Here is a 14604-nt window from a genome sequence, read left to right as displayed (position 1 = left end):
TGTGTGACCGGGAGAGAGAGTTTTTAGCGAGTGTGCATTTGTGGTATTTGAAAGATTAGGGGGAGAGAGAGAGAGAGAGGGGGGGGAGGAGTGGCAGAGATTGAGGAAGAGCGTGAAGGCAGTCGTGAGGGAGGAGAGAGAGAGGGAGGTATATTGAGAGAGGGAGTGACGGGGAGATTAGAGAGGAAGTGAAAGAGGGAAGAGTGAGGAGATTGAGTGTAGGGGGAGAGAATGCGGGATTGTGGGAGCGAGTGAATGAGGACAGGAGGGAGATAGTGAGTGAGGGAGGGAAGGTGGAAGGAAAAGAGTGAGGGAAGAATAAAGAGATGGAGGGAGAGGAGGGATATTGAGGGAGGGAGAGAGGGAGATTGATAAAAGGGGATTGCAGGAAAGGGTGAGAGAAGGAGATGCAGGGACTGAGTGAGGAAGAGAGGGAAAGAGAGATCGAGGGAGGGAGTGTGAGTGATAGATTAAGGGAGGGAGGGAGACTGAGGAGGAATTGAGTGAGTGGGGATGTGAGTGTGCGAGTGTGAGTGAGTGAGTGGGTGAGTGAGTGAGTGAGTGGGTGATTGGGTGAGTGAGTGAGTGAGTGGGTGAGTGAGTGGGTGTGGTGAGTGAGTGAGTGAGTGTGAGTGAGTGAGTGTGAGTGTGAGAGAGTGTGTGTGTGAGTGTGTGAGTGCTTGTGCTAGAGAGTGTGTACGGGAGTGGGAGCTTTTGTGTGTGTGTGCGTGTGTGTGTGTGTGTGTGAGTGAGAGTGTGAGAGAGTGAGTGTGAGTGAGTGAGTGGTGAGTGAGTGAGTGAGTGAGTGAGTGAGTGAGTGAGTGAGTGAGTGGTGAGTGTGAGTGTGTGAGTGAGTGTGAGTGAGTGAGTGAGTGAGTGAGTGAGTGAGTGAGTGAGTGAGTGAGTGAGTGAGTGAGTGAGTGAGTGAGTGAGTGGGTGAGTGAGTGAGTGAGTGTGTGAGTGAGTGGGTGAGTGAGTGAGTGAGTGAGTGAGTGAGTGAGTGAGTGAGTGAGTGAGTGAGTGAGTGAGTGGGTGAGTGAGTGTGAGTGAGTGAGTGAGTGAGTGAGTGGGTGAGTGAGTGGGTGGGTGAGTGAGTGAGTGAGTGGGGTGAGTGAGTGAGTGAGTGAGTGAGTGAGTGAGTGAGTGAGTGAGTGAGAGTGAGCCAGGCCTACTCTGGGCACTGAGCCTCTCCGGTAACTGTTGGTGAAGTCAGGGGACTGATGTCAGCCCGTCGAGGCCTGAAGCCTGAGGGAGTGTGGCCGGCCCTGGAGGAGAATTTCCTGGCCTTCCCGCTGGGCCGGCGTGATGCCTACACCCCAAGGCCCGGCCCCGGATGGGAGCAGGAGGAGGAGGCCGAGAGGCTGAAGGAGGCGCTGAGGAGGAGAGGGCAGGAGTTGTTCCTGATCGTGGAGTTGGCCAGGGCCCTGGCGGAGAAGGCCGGGCAGCTGGGCCGCCGCATGGAGCCGCCCGAGTGGGAGACGGAGGTGAGTCCCACAGAGCCTAAGGCATTAGGCCCGACTCAACCTTCCGCCCAAACCCATGGCCTTCAAATCCAGGCTTTCACTGCCCTTCCGAACAGCCAGGACCTAGGGGTTGAGATGGAAACCAAAGCCTGGGACTACAAGTCTTTGAGCCAAAGCCTGTGCCTACAGTTTGGGAGGTAGCTAAAGTCTGGGCCTAGAGGCTGAGATGGAGCCTAATGCTGGGCCCTACATGCCTGGAATTGGTTAAAACCTGGGCCTGCAAGCTAGATGGAGTCCTCAAAGTCCGGGCCTAGAGGCTAGGCGCATGCCTAAAAGTCTAGGCCTACAGGTCTTGAAGTGGCTATAGAGCCTGGGCCTCCTCTCCCTCCCTCCTCTCCCTTTCTCCCTTCCTCTCCTCCACCCCCATTCCCTCCACTCCCCTCCCTCCGTCCTTCCCTCCCTCCTTCCTTAGCTCTCTCCCTCCCTCCCCCCCTCACTTCAAATCCAGGCTTTCGCTGCCTGCCGAACAGCCTTTGCCTACAGGCCTGAATGGAGCCTAAAACTAAGGCCTACAGGCCTCAGCTAGACAGATGCCTCAAAGTCCGGGCCTAGAGGCTAGAAAGGCCAAAAAAACTGGCTTGTACGTGGCTAAAAACATGGGCCTCCCGGCTAGACAGTGGCGTCAAAGGCTGGGCCTAGCGGCCTTGAATGCAACACAAAGCCTGAGCCTACAGGATACTGTGTAATGATGTGGGTGGCACGGTGGTGCAATGTTGCTGCCTCACAGTGCAGAGACCCGGGTTTGACCCTGACTATGGGTGCTGTCTGTACGGTGTTTGTGCGTTCTCCCCGTGATCTGTGTAGGTATTTTCCGTGTGCTCCGGTTTACTGCCACACTCCGAAGACGTTCAGGTTTGTAGGATAAATTGACTTGGTCAATGTTAATTGTCCCTAGCGTGTAGGATAGTGTTAGTGTGTGGGGATCGCTGGTCGGCGCGGACACGGTGGGCTGAAGGGCCTGTTTCCACGCTGTATCTTTCAACTAAACTACAGGCTGGACACAGGCCTCAATGTGTGGGGCTACTCGCCGTGAACGTAGGCCATAGCCTGGGCTTAATGGCCTGGAAGTTGCATAAAATCCTGAGCCTACTGGCTAGACACAGGCCTAAAAGCCTGGGCCTACATACCTGTAAGCGGCTAAAGGCCTAGACCTACAGGCCTCGAATGGAGCCCAAAGCCTGGTCCACTGTCCTGGCCATGGGTCAGAAGCCTAGGCCTACAGACTAGACACAGGTCTAAAACCTTAAGCCTAAAGGCCTGGAAGGAGCTAAAGGCCTAGGCCTACAGACCAGGCATATGCCCGGGCCTACACTTCAAACGTTCTCCCCCCAGCATTACTCCCCCCCCCTCCTCCCTCCCCCCCGCCCCCCCCCCCCCCCCCCCCCCCCCCCCCCCCGCCCTGACTGATGAGTCTCTAACCCTCTCACCAGGGACTGCCGAGAGAGGAGAGGGAGCTGAGTCGGAGGGGCGAGGGGCAGTCGAGGATGAAGGAGCCTCGAGTTCACACGCTGGAATCCGAGCTACGGGGAGAGAGCAGGGGGGACAGGCCTGCGGAGAGAGGGAGGCCTGGAGAGGTGAGATGGAGGGATGGAGTGAGTGAGAGGGAGGGAGGGAGAGAGGGAGTGATGGTGAGAAAGGGAGTGAGGAATGGAGGGAGAGGGAGCGAGGGATGAAAAGAGGGCTACAGGCTCGGGATTGGGTAGAATCATGGGAGAATCACACACAGACACAGTGAAGCTCAGCCAGCATCGTTCCATTTCTCTCTCACACACGCACATCATAGGAGGTAGTTGAGGCTGGGACGATCCCAACGTTTCAGTAATATATGGACAGGTACAATCAATAGGACAGGTTTAGAGGGATATGGGCCAATCGTGGGCAGGTGGGTCTAGTGTAGATGGGGCATGATGGACGATGTGGCCAGTTGGGCCGAAGCTCCCACTGTATGATTCTTGGACTAACACAAACACTCCCATTCACTCACACACTCTCACTCCAGTCAATCCCTCTTTCCTCTCCACCATCAGGCATTGAAACATATAAGATTGTTAAGGGCTTGGACACGCTAGAGGCAGGAAACATGTTCCCGATGTTGGGGGAGTCCAGAACCAGGGGCCACAGTTCAAGAATAAGGAGTAAGCCATTTAGAACGTAGACTAGGAAACATTTTTTCTCACAGAGAGTGTTGAGTCTGTGGAATTCTCTGCCTCAGGTCGGTTCTCTGGATGCTTTCGAGAGAGAGCTAGATAGGGCTCTTAAAGATAGCGGAGTCAGGGGATATGGGGAGAAGGCAGGAACGGGGTACTGATTGGGGATGACCAGTCATGATCACATTGAATGGCGGTGCTGGCTCGAAGGGCCGAATGGCCTGCTCCTGCTCCTACACCTATTGTCTATTGTCTCTTGGCAAGAGGTACAGAATTGTGAAAATGCGCACCTCCAGAATCAGGGACAGTTTCTTCCCAGTTCTTTTCATGGAACTGAGGAATCATCTGACCTGCTAAAGATCAGTCCTGACCTCCCATCTACCTGATTGGAGACCCTCGGATTATCTATAACTGGGCTTTACTGGACTTTATCTTGCACCAAACGTTATTCCCTTTATCCCGTTTCTGCATACTATGGACAGCTCGACTGTAATCATGTATTTTCTGTCCCCTGACAAGAAAACAAAAAGCATTTTGAGACCTGAAACGTCATCTATTCCTTCTCTCCATAGATCCTGCCTCACCCGCTGAGTTTCCCCAGGATTTTTTGTTCACAAACCCACACACACACACACACTAAGATCACTGGGCGTTTTCTGCCAGGCATCTGTCCCATCCAGTCTGACTACATTCCACCACCTTCAACCGGGGAGCGAAACACACACCCAGGGCAGAGAGAGAGAGAGAGAGAGACACTCACACACTGATAGAGGTACAGGGAGAGAGACAGAGAGACAGATAGGGTGAGAGTTCATTGGTGATAGAAACATAGAAAATAGGTGCAGGAGTAGGCCATTCGGCCCTTCGAGCCTGTACCGCCATTCAATATGATCATGGCTGATCATCCAAATCAGTATCCCGTACCTGCCCTCTCTCCATACCCCCTGATACCCTTAGCCACAAGGGCCACATCTAACTCTCTCTTAAAAATAGCCAATGAACTGGCCTCAACTACCTTCTGCGGCAGACAATTCCAGAGATTCACCACTCTCTGTGTGAAAAATGTTTTTCTCATCTCGGTCCTAAAAGATTTCCACCTTATCCTTAAACTGTGGCCCCTTGTTCTGGACTTCCGCAACATCAGGAACAATCTTCCTGCATCTAGCCTGTCCAACCCCTTAAGAATTTTGTAAGGTTCTATAAGATCAACCCTCAATTTTCTAAATTCTAGCGAGTACAAGCCGAGTCTATTCAGTCTTTCTTCATATGAAAGTCCAGGAATCAGTCTGGTGAACCTTCTCTGTACTTCCTCTATGGCAAGAATGTCTTTCCTCAGATTAGGAGCAGAATTAGGCCATCCGGCCCATCCAGTCTACTCCGCCATTCAATCATGGCTGATCTATCTCTCCCTCCTAATCCCATTTTCCTGCCTTGTTCCCATAACCCCTGACACCTGTACTATCTACCTCTGCCTTAAATATATCCACTGAATTGGCCTCCACAACTGTTTTAGTAGGAACTGCAGATGCTTGAAAAGTGAAGGTGGACAAAAATGCTGGAGAATCAGCGGGTGAGGCAGCATCTATGGAGCGAAGGAAATAGGCAACTTTTCAGCTCGAAACCCTTCTTCAGACTGACGTGAGGGGGGGGGGGGGGCGAGAACTGTGTGTGGCAAACAATTCCACAGATTCACCACCCTCTCGCTAAAGAAATTCCTCAAGTCCTCTAATTCTAAGGCTATGCCGTCTGGTCCTGGACTCTCCCACTAGTGGAAACTCTATCGCAGACAGACAGACAGACAGACAGAGAGAGAGAGAGAGAGGGGGGGTGAGAGAGAGACAGAGAGAGAGAGACAGAGACAGAGAGAGAGAGTGAGAGAGAGAGAGAGAGAGAGAGACCCACACCACCCCCACCATGACACTGTCATGCTACCTCCCCTCCATCCGTCTCCCCCTCTCTCTCTTCCTCCCTCCCCCTCTATCCCTCTCCCTCCCTCCCTCTCCCTCCCTCTCGCTCTCTCCCTGTGTCTCTCCCCCTCCCCCTCTCCCTCTCTCTCCCTCCCCCTCCCTCTCCCTCTCACCCCACGTCTCTCCCGCTTCCTCTCTCACTCTCCCCCTCCTCTGTCCATGGAACTGTTTAGGGTCAGAGTTGAAGGGTGGGTGTGAGGCGTTAAGGAGATAGCACTGATTTAGATGGGCTGAATAACCTTCAGCAACACGGGGAGCAGAATGGGAGGCAGGATGAATCCTCATCCCCTAACTAATGGCTCTCTCTCCCTCCCTCTATCCCCACTTCTGCCTCCCATCACTTCCACCGCACCACCTCTCTCCCTCTCTCTTCCCATTTCACTCTCCCTCTTTCTCCCACTCTCTCCTCTCTAGCTGCTCCCTCTCCTCTCTCTCTCTCTCTTCAACTCCTCTCTCCCCCTTTGTCTACTATCCCCCCTATCCACCCTATCTCTGTCCCACCCTCTCTCCCCTTTTCTCTTCCTCCTTCTTCCTCTCTCTCCTCCCCCCCCCCTCTCTCCCCCTCCCCCAAATTGTCAGGAAAGGCCGGACCAGGCACAAATTTCCGGAATTCAGGAGAGCAGATATTTCCAGAAATTTCCAGAACGTTCCCGGAGGGAGCTGGAGACTCCTGAGAGACCGGGGAGTGGACAACAGGTGAGAGGGAGAGGGTGGAGGGAGAGTTGTACCCATCGTATTACCTCGCCCGTGTCTGCAGAGTTTGTGCTTCACGGCGCCAGAGTCCCGTGTTCCATCCTGACCACAGGTGCTGCCTGTGTGGAGTTTGCATGATCTCCCTGTGACCTGCGTGGCTGTTCTCCGGGTGCTCCAGTTCCCTCACAAGTCCCACAAAGACATAGAAACATAGAGAATAGGTGCAGGAGGAGGCCATTGGGCCCTTTCATCCAGCACCGCTATTCAAGTCAAGTCGTCAAGTTTATTTGTCACATACACATACGAGATGTGCAGTGAAATGAAAGTGGCAATGCTCGCGGACTTTTGTGCAAAAAGACAAACAACCTATAAACACAATCATAACACACATATACCTTTACATAATAAATAATGGAAGGAAAAACGTTCAGTAGAGTTAGTCCCTGGTGAGATAGGCGTTTGCAGTCCGAATGGCCTCTGGGAAGAAACTCCTTCTCAACCTCTCCGTTCTCACCGCATGGCAACGGAGGCGTTTGCCTGACCGTAGCAACTGGAACAGTCCATTGCAGGGGTGGAAGGGGTCTCTCATGATATTGTTGGCTCTGGAGTTGCACCTCCTGATATATAGTTCCTGCAGGGGGGCAAGTGAAGTTCCCATAGTGCGTTCGGCAGAGCCTTCTTGTCCTTGGCAGAGCAATTCCCAAACCAGATGGTAATGTTCCCGGACAAGATGCTTTCCACCGCCGCTGCGTAGAAGCACTGGAGGATCCTCGGTGACACTGAATTTCCTCAATTGCCTGAGGTGGTAAAGGCGCTGCCTTGCCTTACCCACGAGTGCTGAGGCGTGTGATGCCCATGTCATATCCTCAGAGATGTGGACTCCCAGATATTTAAAACAGTTCACCCTATCCACAGGATCCCCATTTATCCTCAATGGAGTGTACGTCCTCGGATGATGTGCCCTCCTAAAGTCCATGATCAGCTCCTTTGTTTTTTTGATGTTCAAGAGGAGGCTGTTCTCCTGGCACCAGAGTGCTAGATCAGCCACCTCCTCCCGGTAGGCCTTCTCATCGTTGTCTGAGATCAGGCCCACCACCACAGTGTCATCAGCAAACTTAATTATTGAATTGGAGCTGAACCTAGCCACACAGTCATGTGTGTACAGGGAGTACAATAGGGGGCTGAGGACGCAACCCTGGGGCGATCCTGTGCTCAGGGTGAGGGACTTCGATGTATTCCCTCCCATCTTGACTACCTGGGGCCTGGCGGTGAGAAAGTCCAGGACCCAGGCACACAGGGAGGTGTTGAGCCCCAATACCATTAGCTTCCCGGCCAGTCTGGTGGGGACTATCGTGTTGAAGGCTGAACTGTAGTCTATGAACAGCATCCTCACGTAGCCCCCCTTCTGGCTGTCCAGATGGGAGAGAGCGGTGTGCAAGACCTGGGAGACCGCATCGTCCGTGGATCTGTTCGGACGGTATGCGAACTGCAACGGGTTCATGTTCCGAGAGAGGAAGGCGCAGATGTGTTTCTTCACCAGCCTCTCAAAGCAATTCATGACTACCGAGGTAAGGGCCACCACGGTAGTCATTCAGACAGGCTGGGGAGGCATTTTTAGGTACCGGTACAATGATAGATTTTTTGAAGCAGGCAGGGACCACGGACTTGTCCAGGGACCACGGACTTGTCCAGGGAGAGGTTGAATAATGTAGTGAGCACAGGACTTGAGTACTCGCCCCGAGATGCCATCGGGGCCTGCAGCTTTTCTCGTGTTCACCCGTGTCAGTGCCCTCCTCACGTCGTGCTCGGACAGCGAGAATGTGTGCACATTCCTCCCTTCAGCTTCGGTAGCCAGCCCGCTGGCGGTATTGTCGATAGTCGGCAGACCTGGGGTGGTGTTGCCCCTCTCGAAACGAGCGTAAAAGGAGTTCAGGTCATCAGCTAGGGAGGTGCCGGCACATGCGGATGAGGGAGGGGTGCTCCGGTAGTTGGTTACAATCCGTAGCCCCTGCCACAGGCTTCTGGTGTCCTGCTGCTCCATCTGTAACTCCATCTTGTCTCTGTACGTCCTCTTGTGATCATTCATTGTGATCATGGCTGATCGTCCCCTATCAATAACCCGTGCCGGCCTTCTCCCCATATCCCCTGATTCCACTAGCCAACTTTCAGTGACCAGTGTACAAGGATGCCCAGGCCTCGCTGCACCTCCCCCTTACCTAACCTAACCCCATTGAGATAATAATCTGCCCCCTTGTTTTTGCCACCTAAGTGGATAACCTCACATTTATCTCTACTATACTGCATCTGCCACGCATTTGCCCACTCATTCAACCTGTCCAGGTCACCCTGCAACTTCCTAACATCCTCTTCACAGTTCACACTGCCACCCAGCTTTGTGTCATCCACAAACTTGCCAGTTTTGCTCCTAATTCCCTCTTCCAAATCATTAATATATACGGTAAAGAGTTTCCCCTTGCGGCACTCCACTCGACACTGCCTGCCATTCTGAAAATGACCCGTTCACTCCGACTCTTTGCTTCCGGTCTGCCAACTAATTTTCTATCCGTCAACACCTTACCCCCAATACCATGTGCTCTAATTTTAGTCACCAGTCTCCCGTGCGGGACCTTATCAAAGGCATCCACTGGCACCCCTTCATCCATTTTACTTGTCACATCCTCAAAAAATGTGACAAGTAAAATGTGACAAGACGTGCGGGTTTGTAGGTTAGAAACATAGAAACATCCAAAATAGGTGCAGCAGGAGCCATTCGGCCCTTCGAGCCAGCACCGCCATTCCTTGCGATCATGGCTGATCGTCCCCTATCAATAACCCATGCCTGCCTTCTCCCCATATCCCTCGATTCCACTAGCCCCTAGAGCTCTATCTAACTCTCTTAAATCCATCCTGTGATCTGGCCTCCACTGCCCTCTGTGGCAGGGAATTCCATAAATTCACAACTCTCTGGATGAAAAAGATTTTTCTCACCTCAGTCTTAAATGACCTCCCCTTTATTCTAAGACTGTGGCCCCTGGTTCTGGACTCACCCAACATTGGGACCATTTTTCTTGCATCAAGCTTGTCCAGTCCTTTTATAATTTATAATTGTATATGTTTCTATAGGATCCCCCTCATCCTTCTAAACTCCAGTGAATACAAGCCTCGTCTTTTCAATCTTTCCTCATATGACAGTCCTGCCATCCCAGGGATCAATCTCGTGAACCTACACTGCACTGCCTCAATCACGATCACAATCACTAATCCTCAAATTAGACCAAAACTGTACACAATACTCCAGATGTGGTCTCACCAGAGCCCTATACAACTGCAGAAGAACCTCTTTACTCCTATACTGAAATCCTCTTGTTATGAAGGCCAACATTCCATTAGCTTTCTTCGCTGCCTGCTGTACCTGCACGCCAACTTTCAGTGACCGGTGTACAAGGACACCCAGGTCTCGCTGTACCTCCCCCTCCCCCTTACCTAACCTAACCCCATTGAGATAATAATCTGCCCCCTTGTTTTTGCCGCCAAAGTGGATTTTCTTTTGTTTTTTTTTAAAAATTTATTTTATTAGAAGCTAGTACAGTACAAAACAATACAGTGGGACCTAATTTTAGGTGCCAACTATGTCATAACATAATTATACATTCCATGAGCAACCTCTAGTTTTATGTTTTTGAAAATGAAATAAGAAAGACAAGAAGAAGGAAAAAAAAACACAAAACAATTGGAGAAGAGAAAAAGAGGAAAAATAGATAGTAGAAAATAGAAAAACGTGAAGTGTGTGTATAAGAAAAGAAAAAATGGAAAGTAGAAATAGGAGAAAAAGACCCTTAAAAGAGAAATTTTCAAATCTTTATTCGGAGATGTAAATCTATCCACGACCTGACCTGAAATCAGTAATCTTTACGGTACCGCTGCATCACATGATTCCAAAAAGTCGATAAAAGGGGACCAACTGCTTAAGATCTATATTATACTGCATCTGCCACGCATCTGCCCACTCACTCAACCTGTCCAGGTCACCCTGCAACCACCTAACATCCTCTTCACAGTTCACACTGCCACCAACCTTTGTGTCATCCGCAAACTTGCTAGTGTTGCTCCTAATTCCCTCTTCCAAATCATTAATATATATGGTAAACAGTTGCGGCCCCAACACCGAGCCTTGCGGCACTCCACTCGCCAATGCCTACCATTCAAAAAGGACCCGTTCACTCCTACTCTTTGCTTCCTGTCTGCCAACCACTTTTCTATCCACGTCAACACCCTACCCCCAATACCATGTGCTCTAATTTTAGTCACCAGTCTCCCGTGCGGGACCTTATCAAAGGCTTTCTGAATGTCTAGATACACTACATCCACTGGCTCCCCTTCATCCATTTTACATGTCACATCCTCAAAAAATTCCAAAAGATTAGTCAAGCATGATTTTCCTTTCATAAATCCATGCTGACGGACTAATCCTTTTACTGCTATCCAAATGCCCCATTATTACCTCTTTAGTAATTGACTCCAGCATCATTCCCACCACCGGTCAGGCTAACTGGTCTGTAATTCCCCGTTTTCTCTCTCGCTCCTTTCTTGAAAAGTGGGATAACATTAGCTATCCTCCAATCCACATGAACTGATCCTGAACATTGGAAAATGATCACCAATGCATCCACGATTTCTAGAGCCACTTCCTTAAGTACCCTGGGATACAGACCATCAAGCCCTGGGGATTTATCAGCCTTCAGTCCCATCGGTCTATCCAACACCATTTCCTGCCTAATGTGGATTTCCTTCAGTTCCTCCCTCACCCCAGATCCTCTGGTCACTACTATATCAGGAAGATTGTTTGTGTCCTCCTTAGTGAAGACGGATCCAAAGTACATGTTCAACATCTGCCATTTCATTGTTCCCCATAATAAATTCACCTTTTTCGGTCTTCAAGGGTCCAACTTTGCTCTTAACTAATTTTTTCCTCTTCACATACCTAAAGAAGCTTTTACTATCCTGCTTTATATTCTTGGCTAGCTTACCTTCGTACCTCATCTTTTCTCCCCGTATTGTCTTTTTAGTTATTTTCTGTTGCTCTTTAAACATTACCCAATCCTCTTGCTTCCCGCTCATCTTTGCTACGTTGTACTTCTCTTTTATTTTTATACTGTCCCTGACTGCCCTTGTCAGCCGTGGTCGCCCCTTACTCCCCTTAAGGATAGAGGGGGAGGGAGAGAAGGTGGAAAACAGCTTGCTGAACTCTCTCCCCTCTCCCACCCTTCCCTCCGTCCCTCCCTTCCCCTCCCCTCCCCTTCTCTCCCCTCCCTTCCTCCCTCACCAGGGTCGAGTACAGGTGGGAGACAGCGCAGAGTTTGAGGAACTGCAGGAGCCGATCCAGGACAGTGATCCGCTCCGAGTCTTACAGCAGGCCATCCACTCCCGGGACGAAGCGATCCGCAAGTGAGACCAACTCCGGGTTTTCACTTCTCTCTCTCCCCCACCATTTTCCCCCCTCTTTTCCCCCTCTCCCTCCCTCCACTCTCTCCTGCCCAATTCTCTCCCCACTCACACTCCTCTCCCCCTCTCTCCCTTCCCCTCTCACTCACTTCCCCCCTCTCTTTCACTCTCTCCATTTCTCCGCCTCTCACTACCCCTCTCTTCCCTCTTTCTCCTCCCCTCTTTCTCCTCCCCCCTCTCTCTTCACTTTCTCTCTCTCTCCCACCTCTTTCCACTCTACGCTCTCTCCTCCCGCTCTCTACCCTCTTTCACCTCTTTATCTCCCCTTTTCCCTCTCTACTCTCTCTCTCTCCCTCTCTTTCCCCCCTCTTTCACTCTCCCCCCCTCTCCCTCGCTGTCTCCACTCTCTCACTCCTCTCTCTCTCTCTCTCTCTCTCTCTCTCCCCCCTCTCTCTCCCTCCCCTCCTCTCTCTCCCCAATCTCTCCAACCTCACTCTCCCTTCACTCTCTCCCCTCTTTCTCTCCCACTCTCCCTCTCTCCCCTCTCACCCCATCTCTCTCCCCTCGCTCTCTACCCTGTCCTTTACTCTCTCTTCCTCTCCCCCCTCACCCTCGCCTCACTCTCTCCTGCCTCACCTTCCCCCACTCTCTCCTCCCTCTCTGCCCTCCCTCTCTCTCCTCTCTGACCCTCTCTCTCTGGGTTCGGAGGCGTGTGTTGGAGCGAGAGCTGGAACAAGTTCGGGATGAAAGAGATTCTCTAAGTCGGCAACTTATCACCACCGTTCGTCACAAGGTTCGACTTAGTCAAGAACTAGAGGACTGGCAGGTGAGTCCGTTCTCTCCCTCCCTCCTCCCCCCCCTCTCTCTCCCCCCCCCCTCTCTCTCTCCCTCTCCCTCCCTCTCTGCCTCCCAAGTCTGCGCCGACCAGCGATCAAGTCAAGTCAAGTGAGTTTATTGTCATGTGTCCCTGATAGGACAATTAAATTCGTGCTTTGCTTCAGCACACAGAACATAGTAGGCATTGACTACAAAACAGATCAGTGTGTCCATATACCATAATATAGATATATATACACATGAATAAATAAACTGATATAGTGCATATAACAGATAATGGGTTACTAATAATAAGAGTTTTGTCCGAGCCAGGTTTAATAGCCCGATAGCTGTGGGGAAGTAGCTATTCCTGAACCTGGTCGTTGCAGTCTTCAGGCTCCTGTACCTTCTACCTAAAGGTAGCAGGGAGATGAGTGTGTGGCCAGGATGGTGTGGGTCTTTGATGATACTGCCAGCCTTTTTGAGGCAGCGACTGCGATAAATCCCCTCGATGGAAGGAAGGTCAGAACCGATGATGGACTGGGCAGTGTTTACTACTTGTTCACTTGTTCACACCGGTTTAGTTTAGAGCAGTGGTTCCCACCCTTTTTTTGGCCATGTCCCACCTAATCACCTCTAAAATCCTGATGCCCCCCCCCCCCCCCCCCCCCCATGTGGTGATATATAATTCTTATCATTTAAAAAGTGAACTCCGTTTCTGAAAGCTGAAGAAGCTTAAAACGCCAATACCTTGGTTTAAACAAGCTTCAAAAGAACATGGCATCCATGAAAAAAAAAATGAAATAAACAAAAGACAGTTAAAGTTCTGAGCAAGAAATTACTAAAAAATTGTAAAAAAAAAATAAAACGAAAATTTGGACCCTGACCTCGTCAGTCGCGCTCAATTGCCCCCCTTAAAAATCAAATTGCCCCCCTGTGAGGCGTACGCCCCACGTTGGGAACGACTGGTTTAGAGGTACAGCGCTGAAACTGGCCATTTGACCCACCGGGTCCGCGCCGACCAGCGACCCCCGCACCCTAACACTATCCTACACACTGGGGACATTTTACAATTTTACCCAAGCCAATTAACCTACAAACCTGGGTGTCTTTGGACTGTGGGAGGAAACCGGATCCCCCGGAGAAATCCCACGGCGGTTACGGGGAGGCGGTATAAACTTTGTACAGACAGCACACGTAGTCAGGATCACACCCGGTTCTCTGGCGATGTGAGGCAGCAACTCTACCGCTGCACCACCATGCTGCCCTTTTGTAGTGGGGGCGGGGGGTAAGCACTTTGGATTGAGGGCGATAAAGGACCCTTCTAATCAATTTCTCTCCAACCCCCTTTGCCTCGCTCTCTCCTGCTCTCCCTCTTCCTCTCTTCCCTCTCCTCCCCCCCCTTTCTCTCTCCCCCTCTCTCTCTCGCTCCCATCTCTCTCCTTCCTCCTCCTCTTCCCACTTTATCTATCTCCCCCTCGCTATCCCATCACTGACCCCCCTCTCTCACTCTCCACTCCTTTTTTCTCTCACCCTCGCTCTCTACCCCCTCTGTCTCCCTCTCCCTCACTCCCCCTTCTCTCTCCCCCTTCTCTCTCGCTCCCATCACTCTCTTCCCCTCTTTCTCTCTCCCCCCTCTCCCCTCCTCCCCCCTCTTCGCTCCAAACTCTCTCCCTCCACTCTCTGTTCAACAGGAGGATGTACAGACTATTCTACGACAGCAGCTACAGACTCAGCATGGACAGGAGAGGCGGGGGGAGAGTTCAAGGGGAGGGGGTAGAGTCGACACACCTTCCCCTTCCCAATCTCCCCGGGACCACCGCGGTCTCCTCTCCCTCTTCCGGAAACTCTAATGGGGAAAGGAGAGCACACCCTTCCCCTCCCCCCCCCTCCTCTTCCCTTCTCCCCCCCCCCCCGTCCCCTTCTCCCCCCATTCTCCCTCTACCGCCCTCCCCCCCTCTCCCCTCCCCTTCCCCCTCCCTTTCCTCGTTCCACCCTCTCTCCCGAGACTGTCCC

General features: G+C 51.6%; 1 protein-coding gene across 2 annotated transcripts; it reads left to right on the top strand.

Moving 5' to 3' along the window:
- The first annotated feature begins 1119 nt into the window (after nucleotides 1-1119).
- LOC129715558 (uncharacterized) lies at nucleotides 1120-11863 on the top strand. 2 transcript variants are annotated; one of them, XM_055665430.1, is made up of 4 exons: nucleotides 1120-1484; nucleotides 2954-3097; nucleotides 6217-6333; nucleotides 11657-11859. In XM_055665430.1, the coding sequence occupies exons 1-4, from the start codon at nucleotides 1221-1223 to the stop codon at nucleotides 11777-11779; spliced, it is 648 nt and encodes a 215-aa protein (XP_055521405.1). In that variant the 5' UTR covers nucleotides 1120-1220; the 3' UTR covers nucleotides 11780-11859. The 2 variants fall into 2 exon arrangements, with proteins under 2 accessions (XP_055521405.1, XP_055521406.1); XM_055665431.1 differs by lacking the exon at nucleotides 2954-3097 and having other exon boundaries at nucleotides 11657-11863.
- Nucleotides 11864-14604: the final 2741 nt, after the last annotated feature.

The sequence above is a fragment of the Leucoraja erinacea genome, unplaced genomic scaffold (genome assembly GCF_028641065.1).
Source record: "Leucoraja erinacea ecotype New England unplaced genomic scaffold, Leri_hhj_1 Leri_1246S, whole genome shotgun sequence".
Taxonomy (NCBI): Eukaryota; Metazoa; Chordata; class Chondrichthyes; order Rajiformes; family Rajidae; genus Leucoraja; species Leucoraja erinaceus.
The sequence above is the reverse complement of the archived record's forward strand: the minus strand, read 5'-3'. Positions and strand labels throughout refer to the sequence as shown.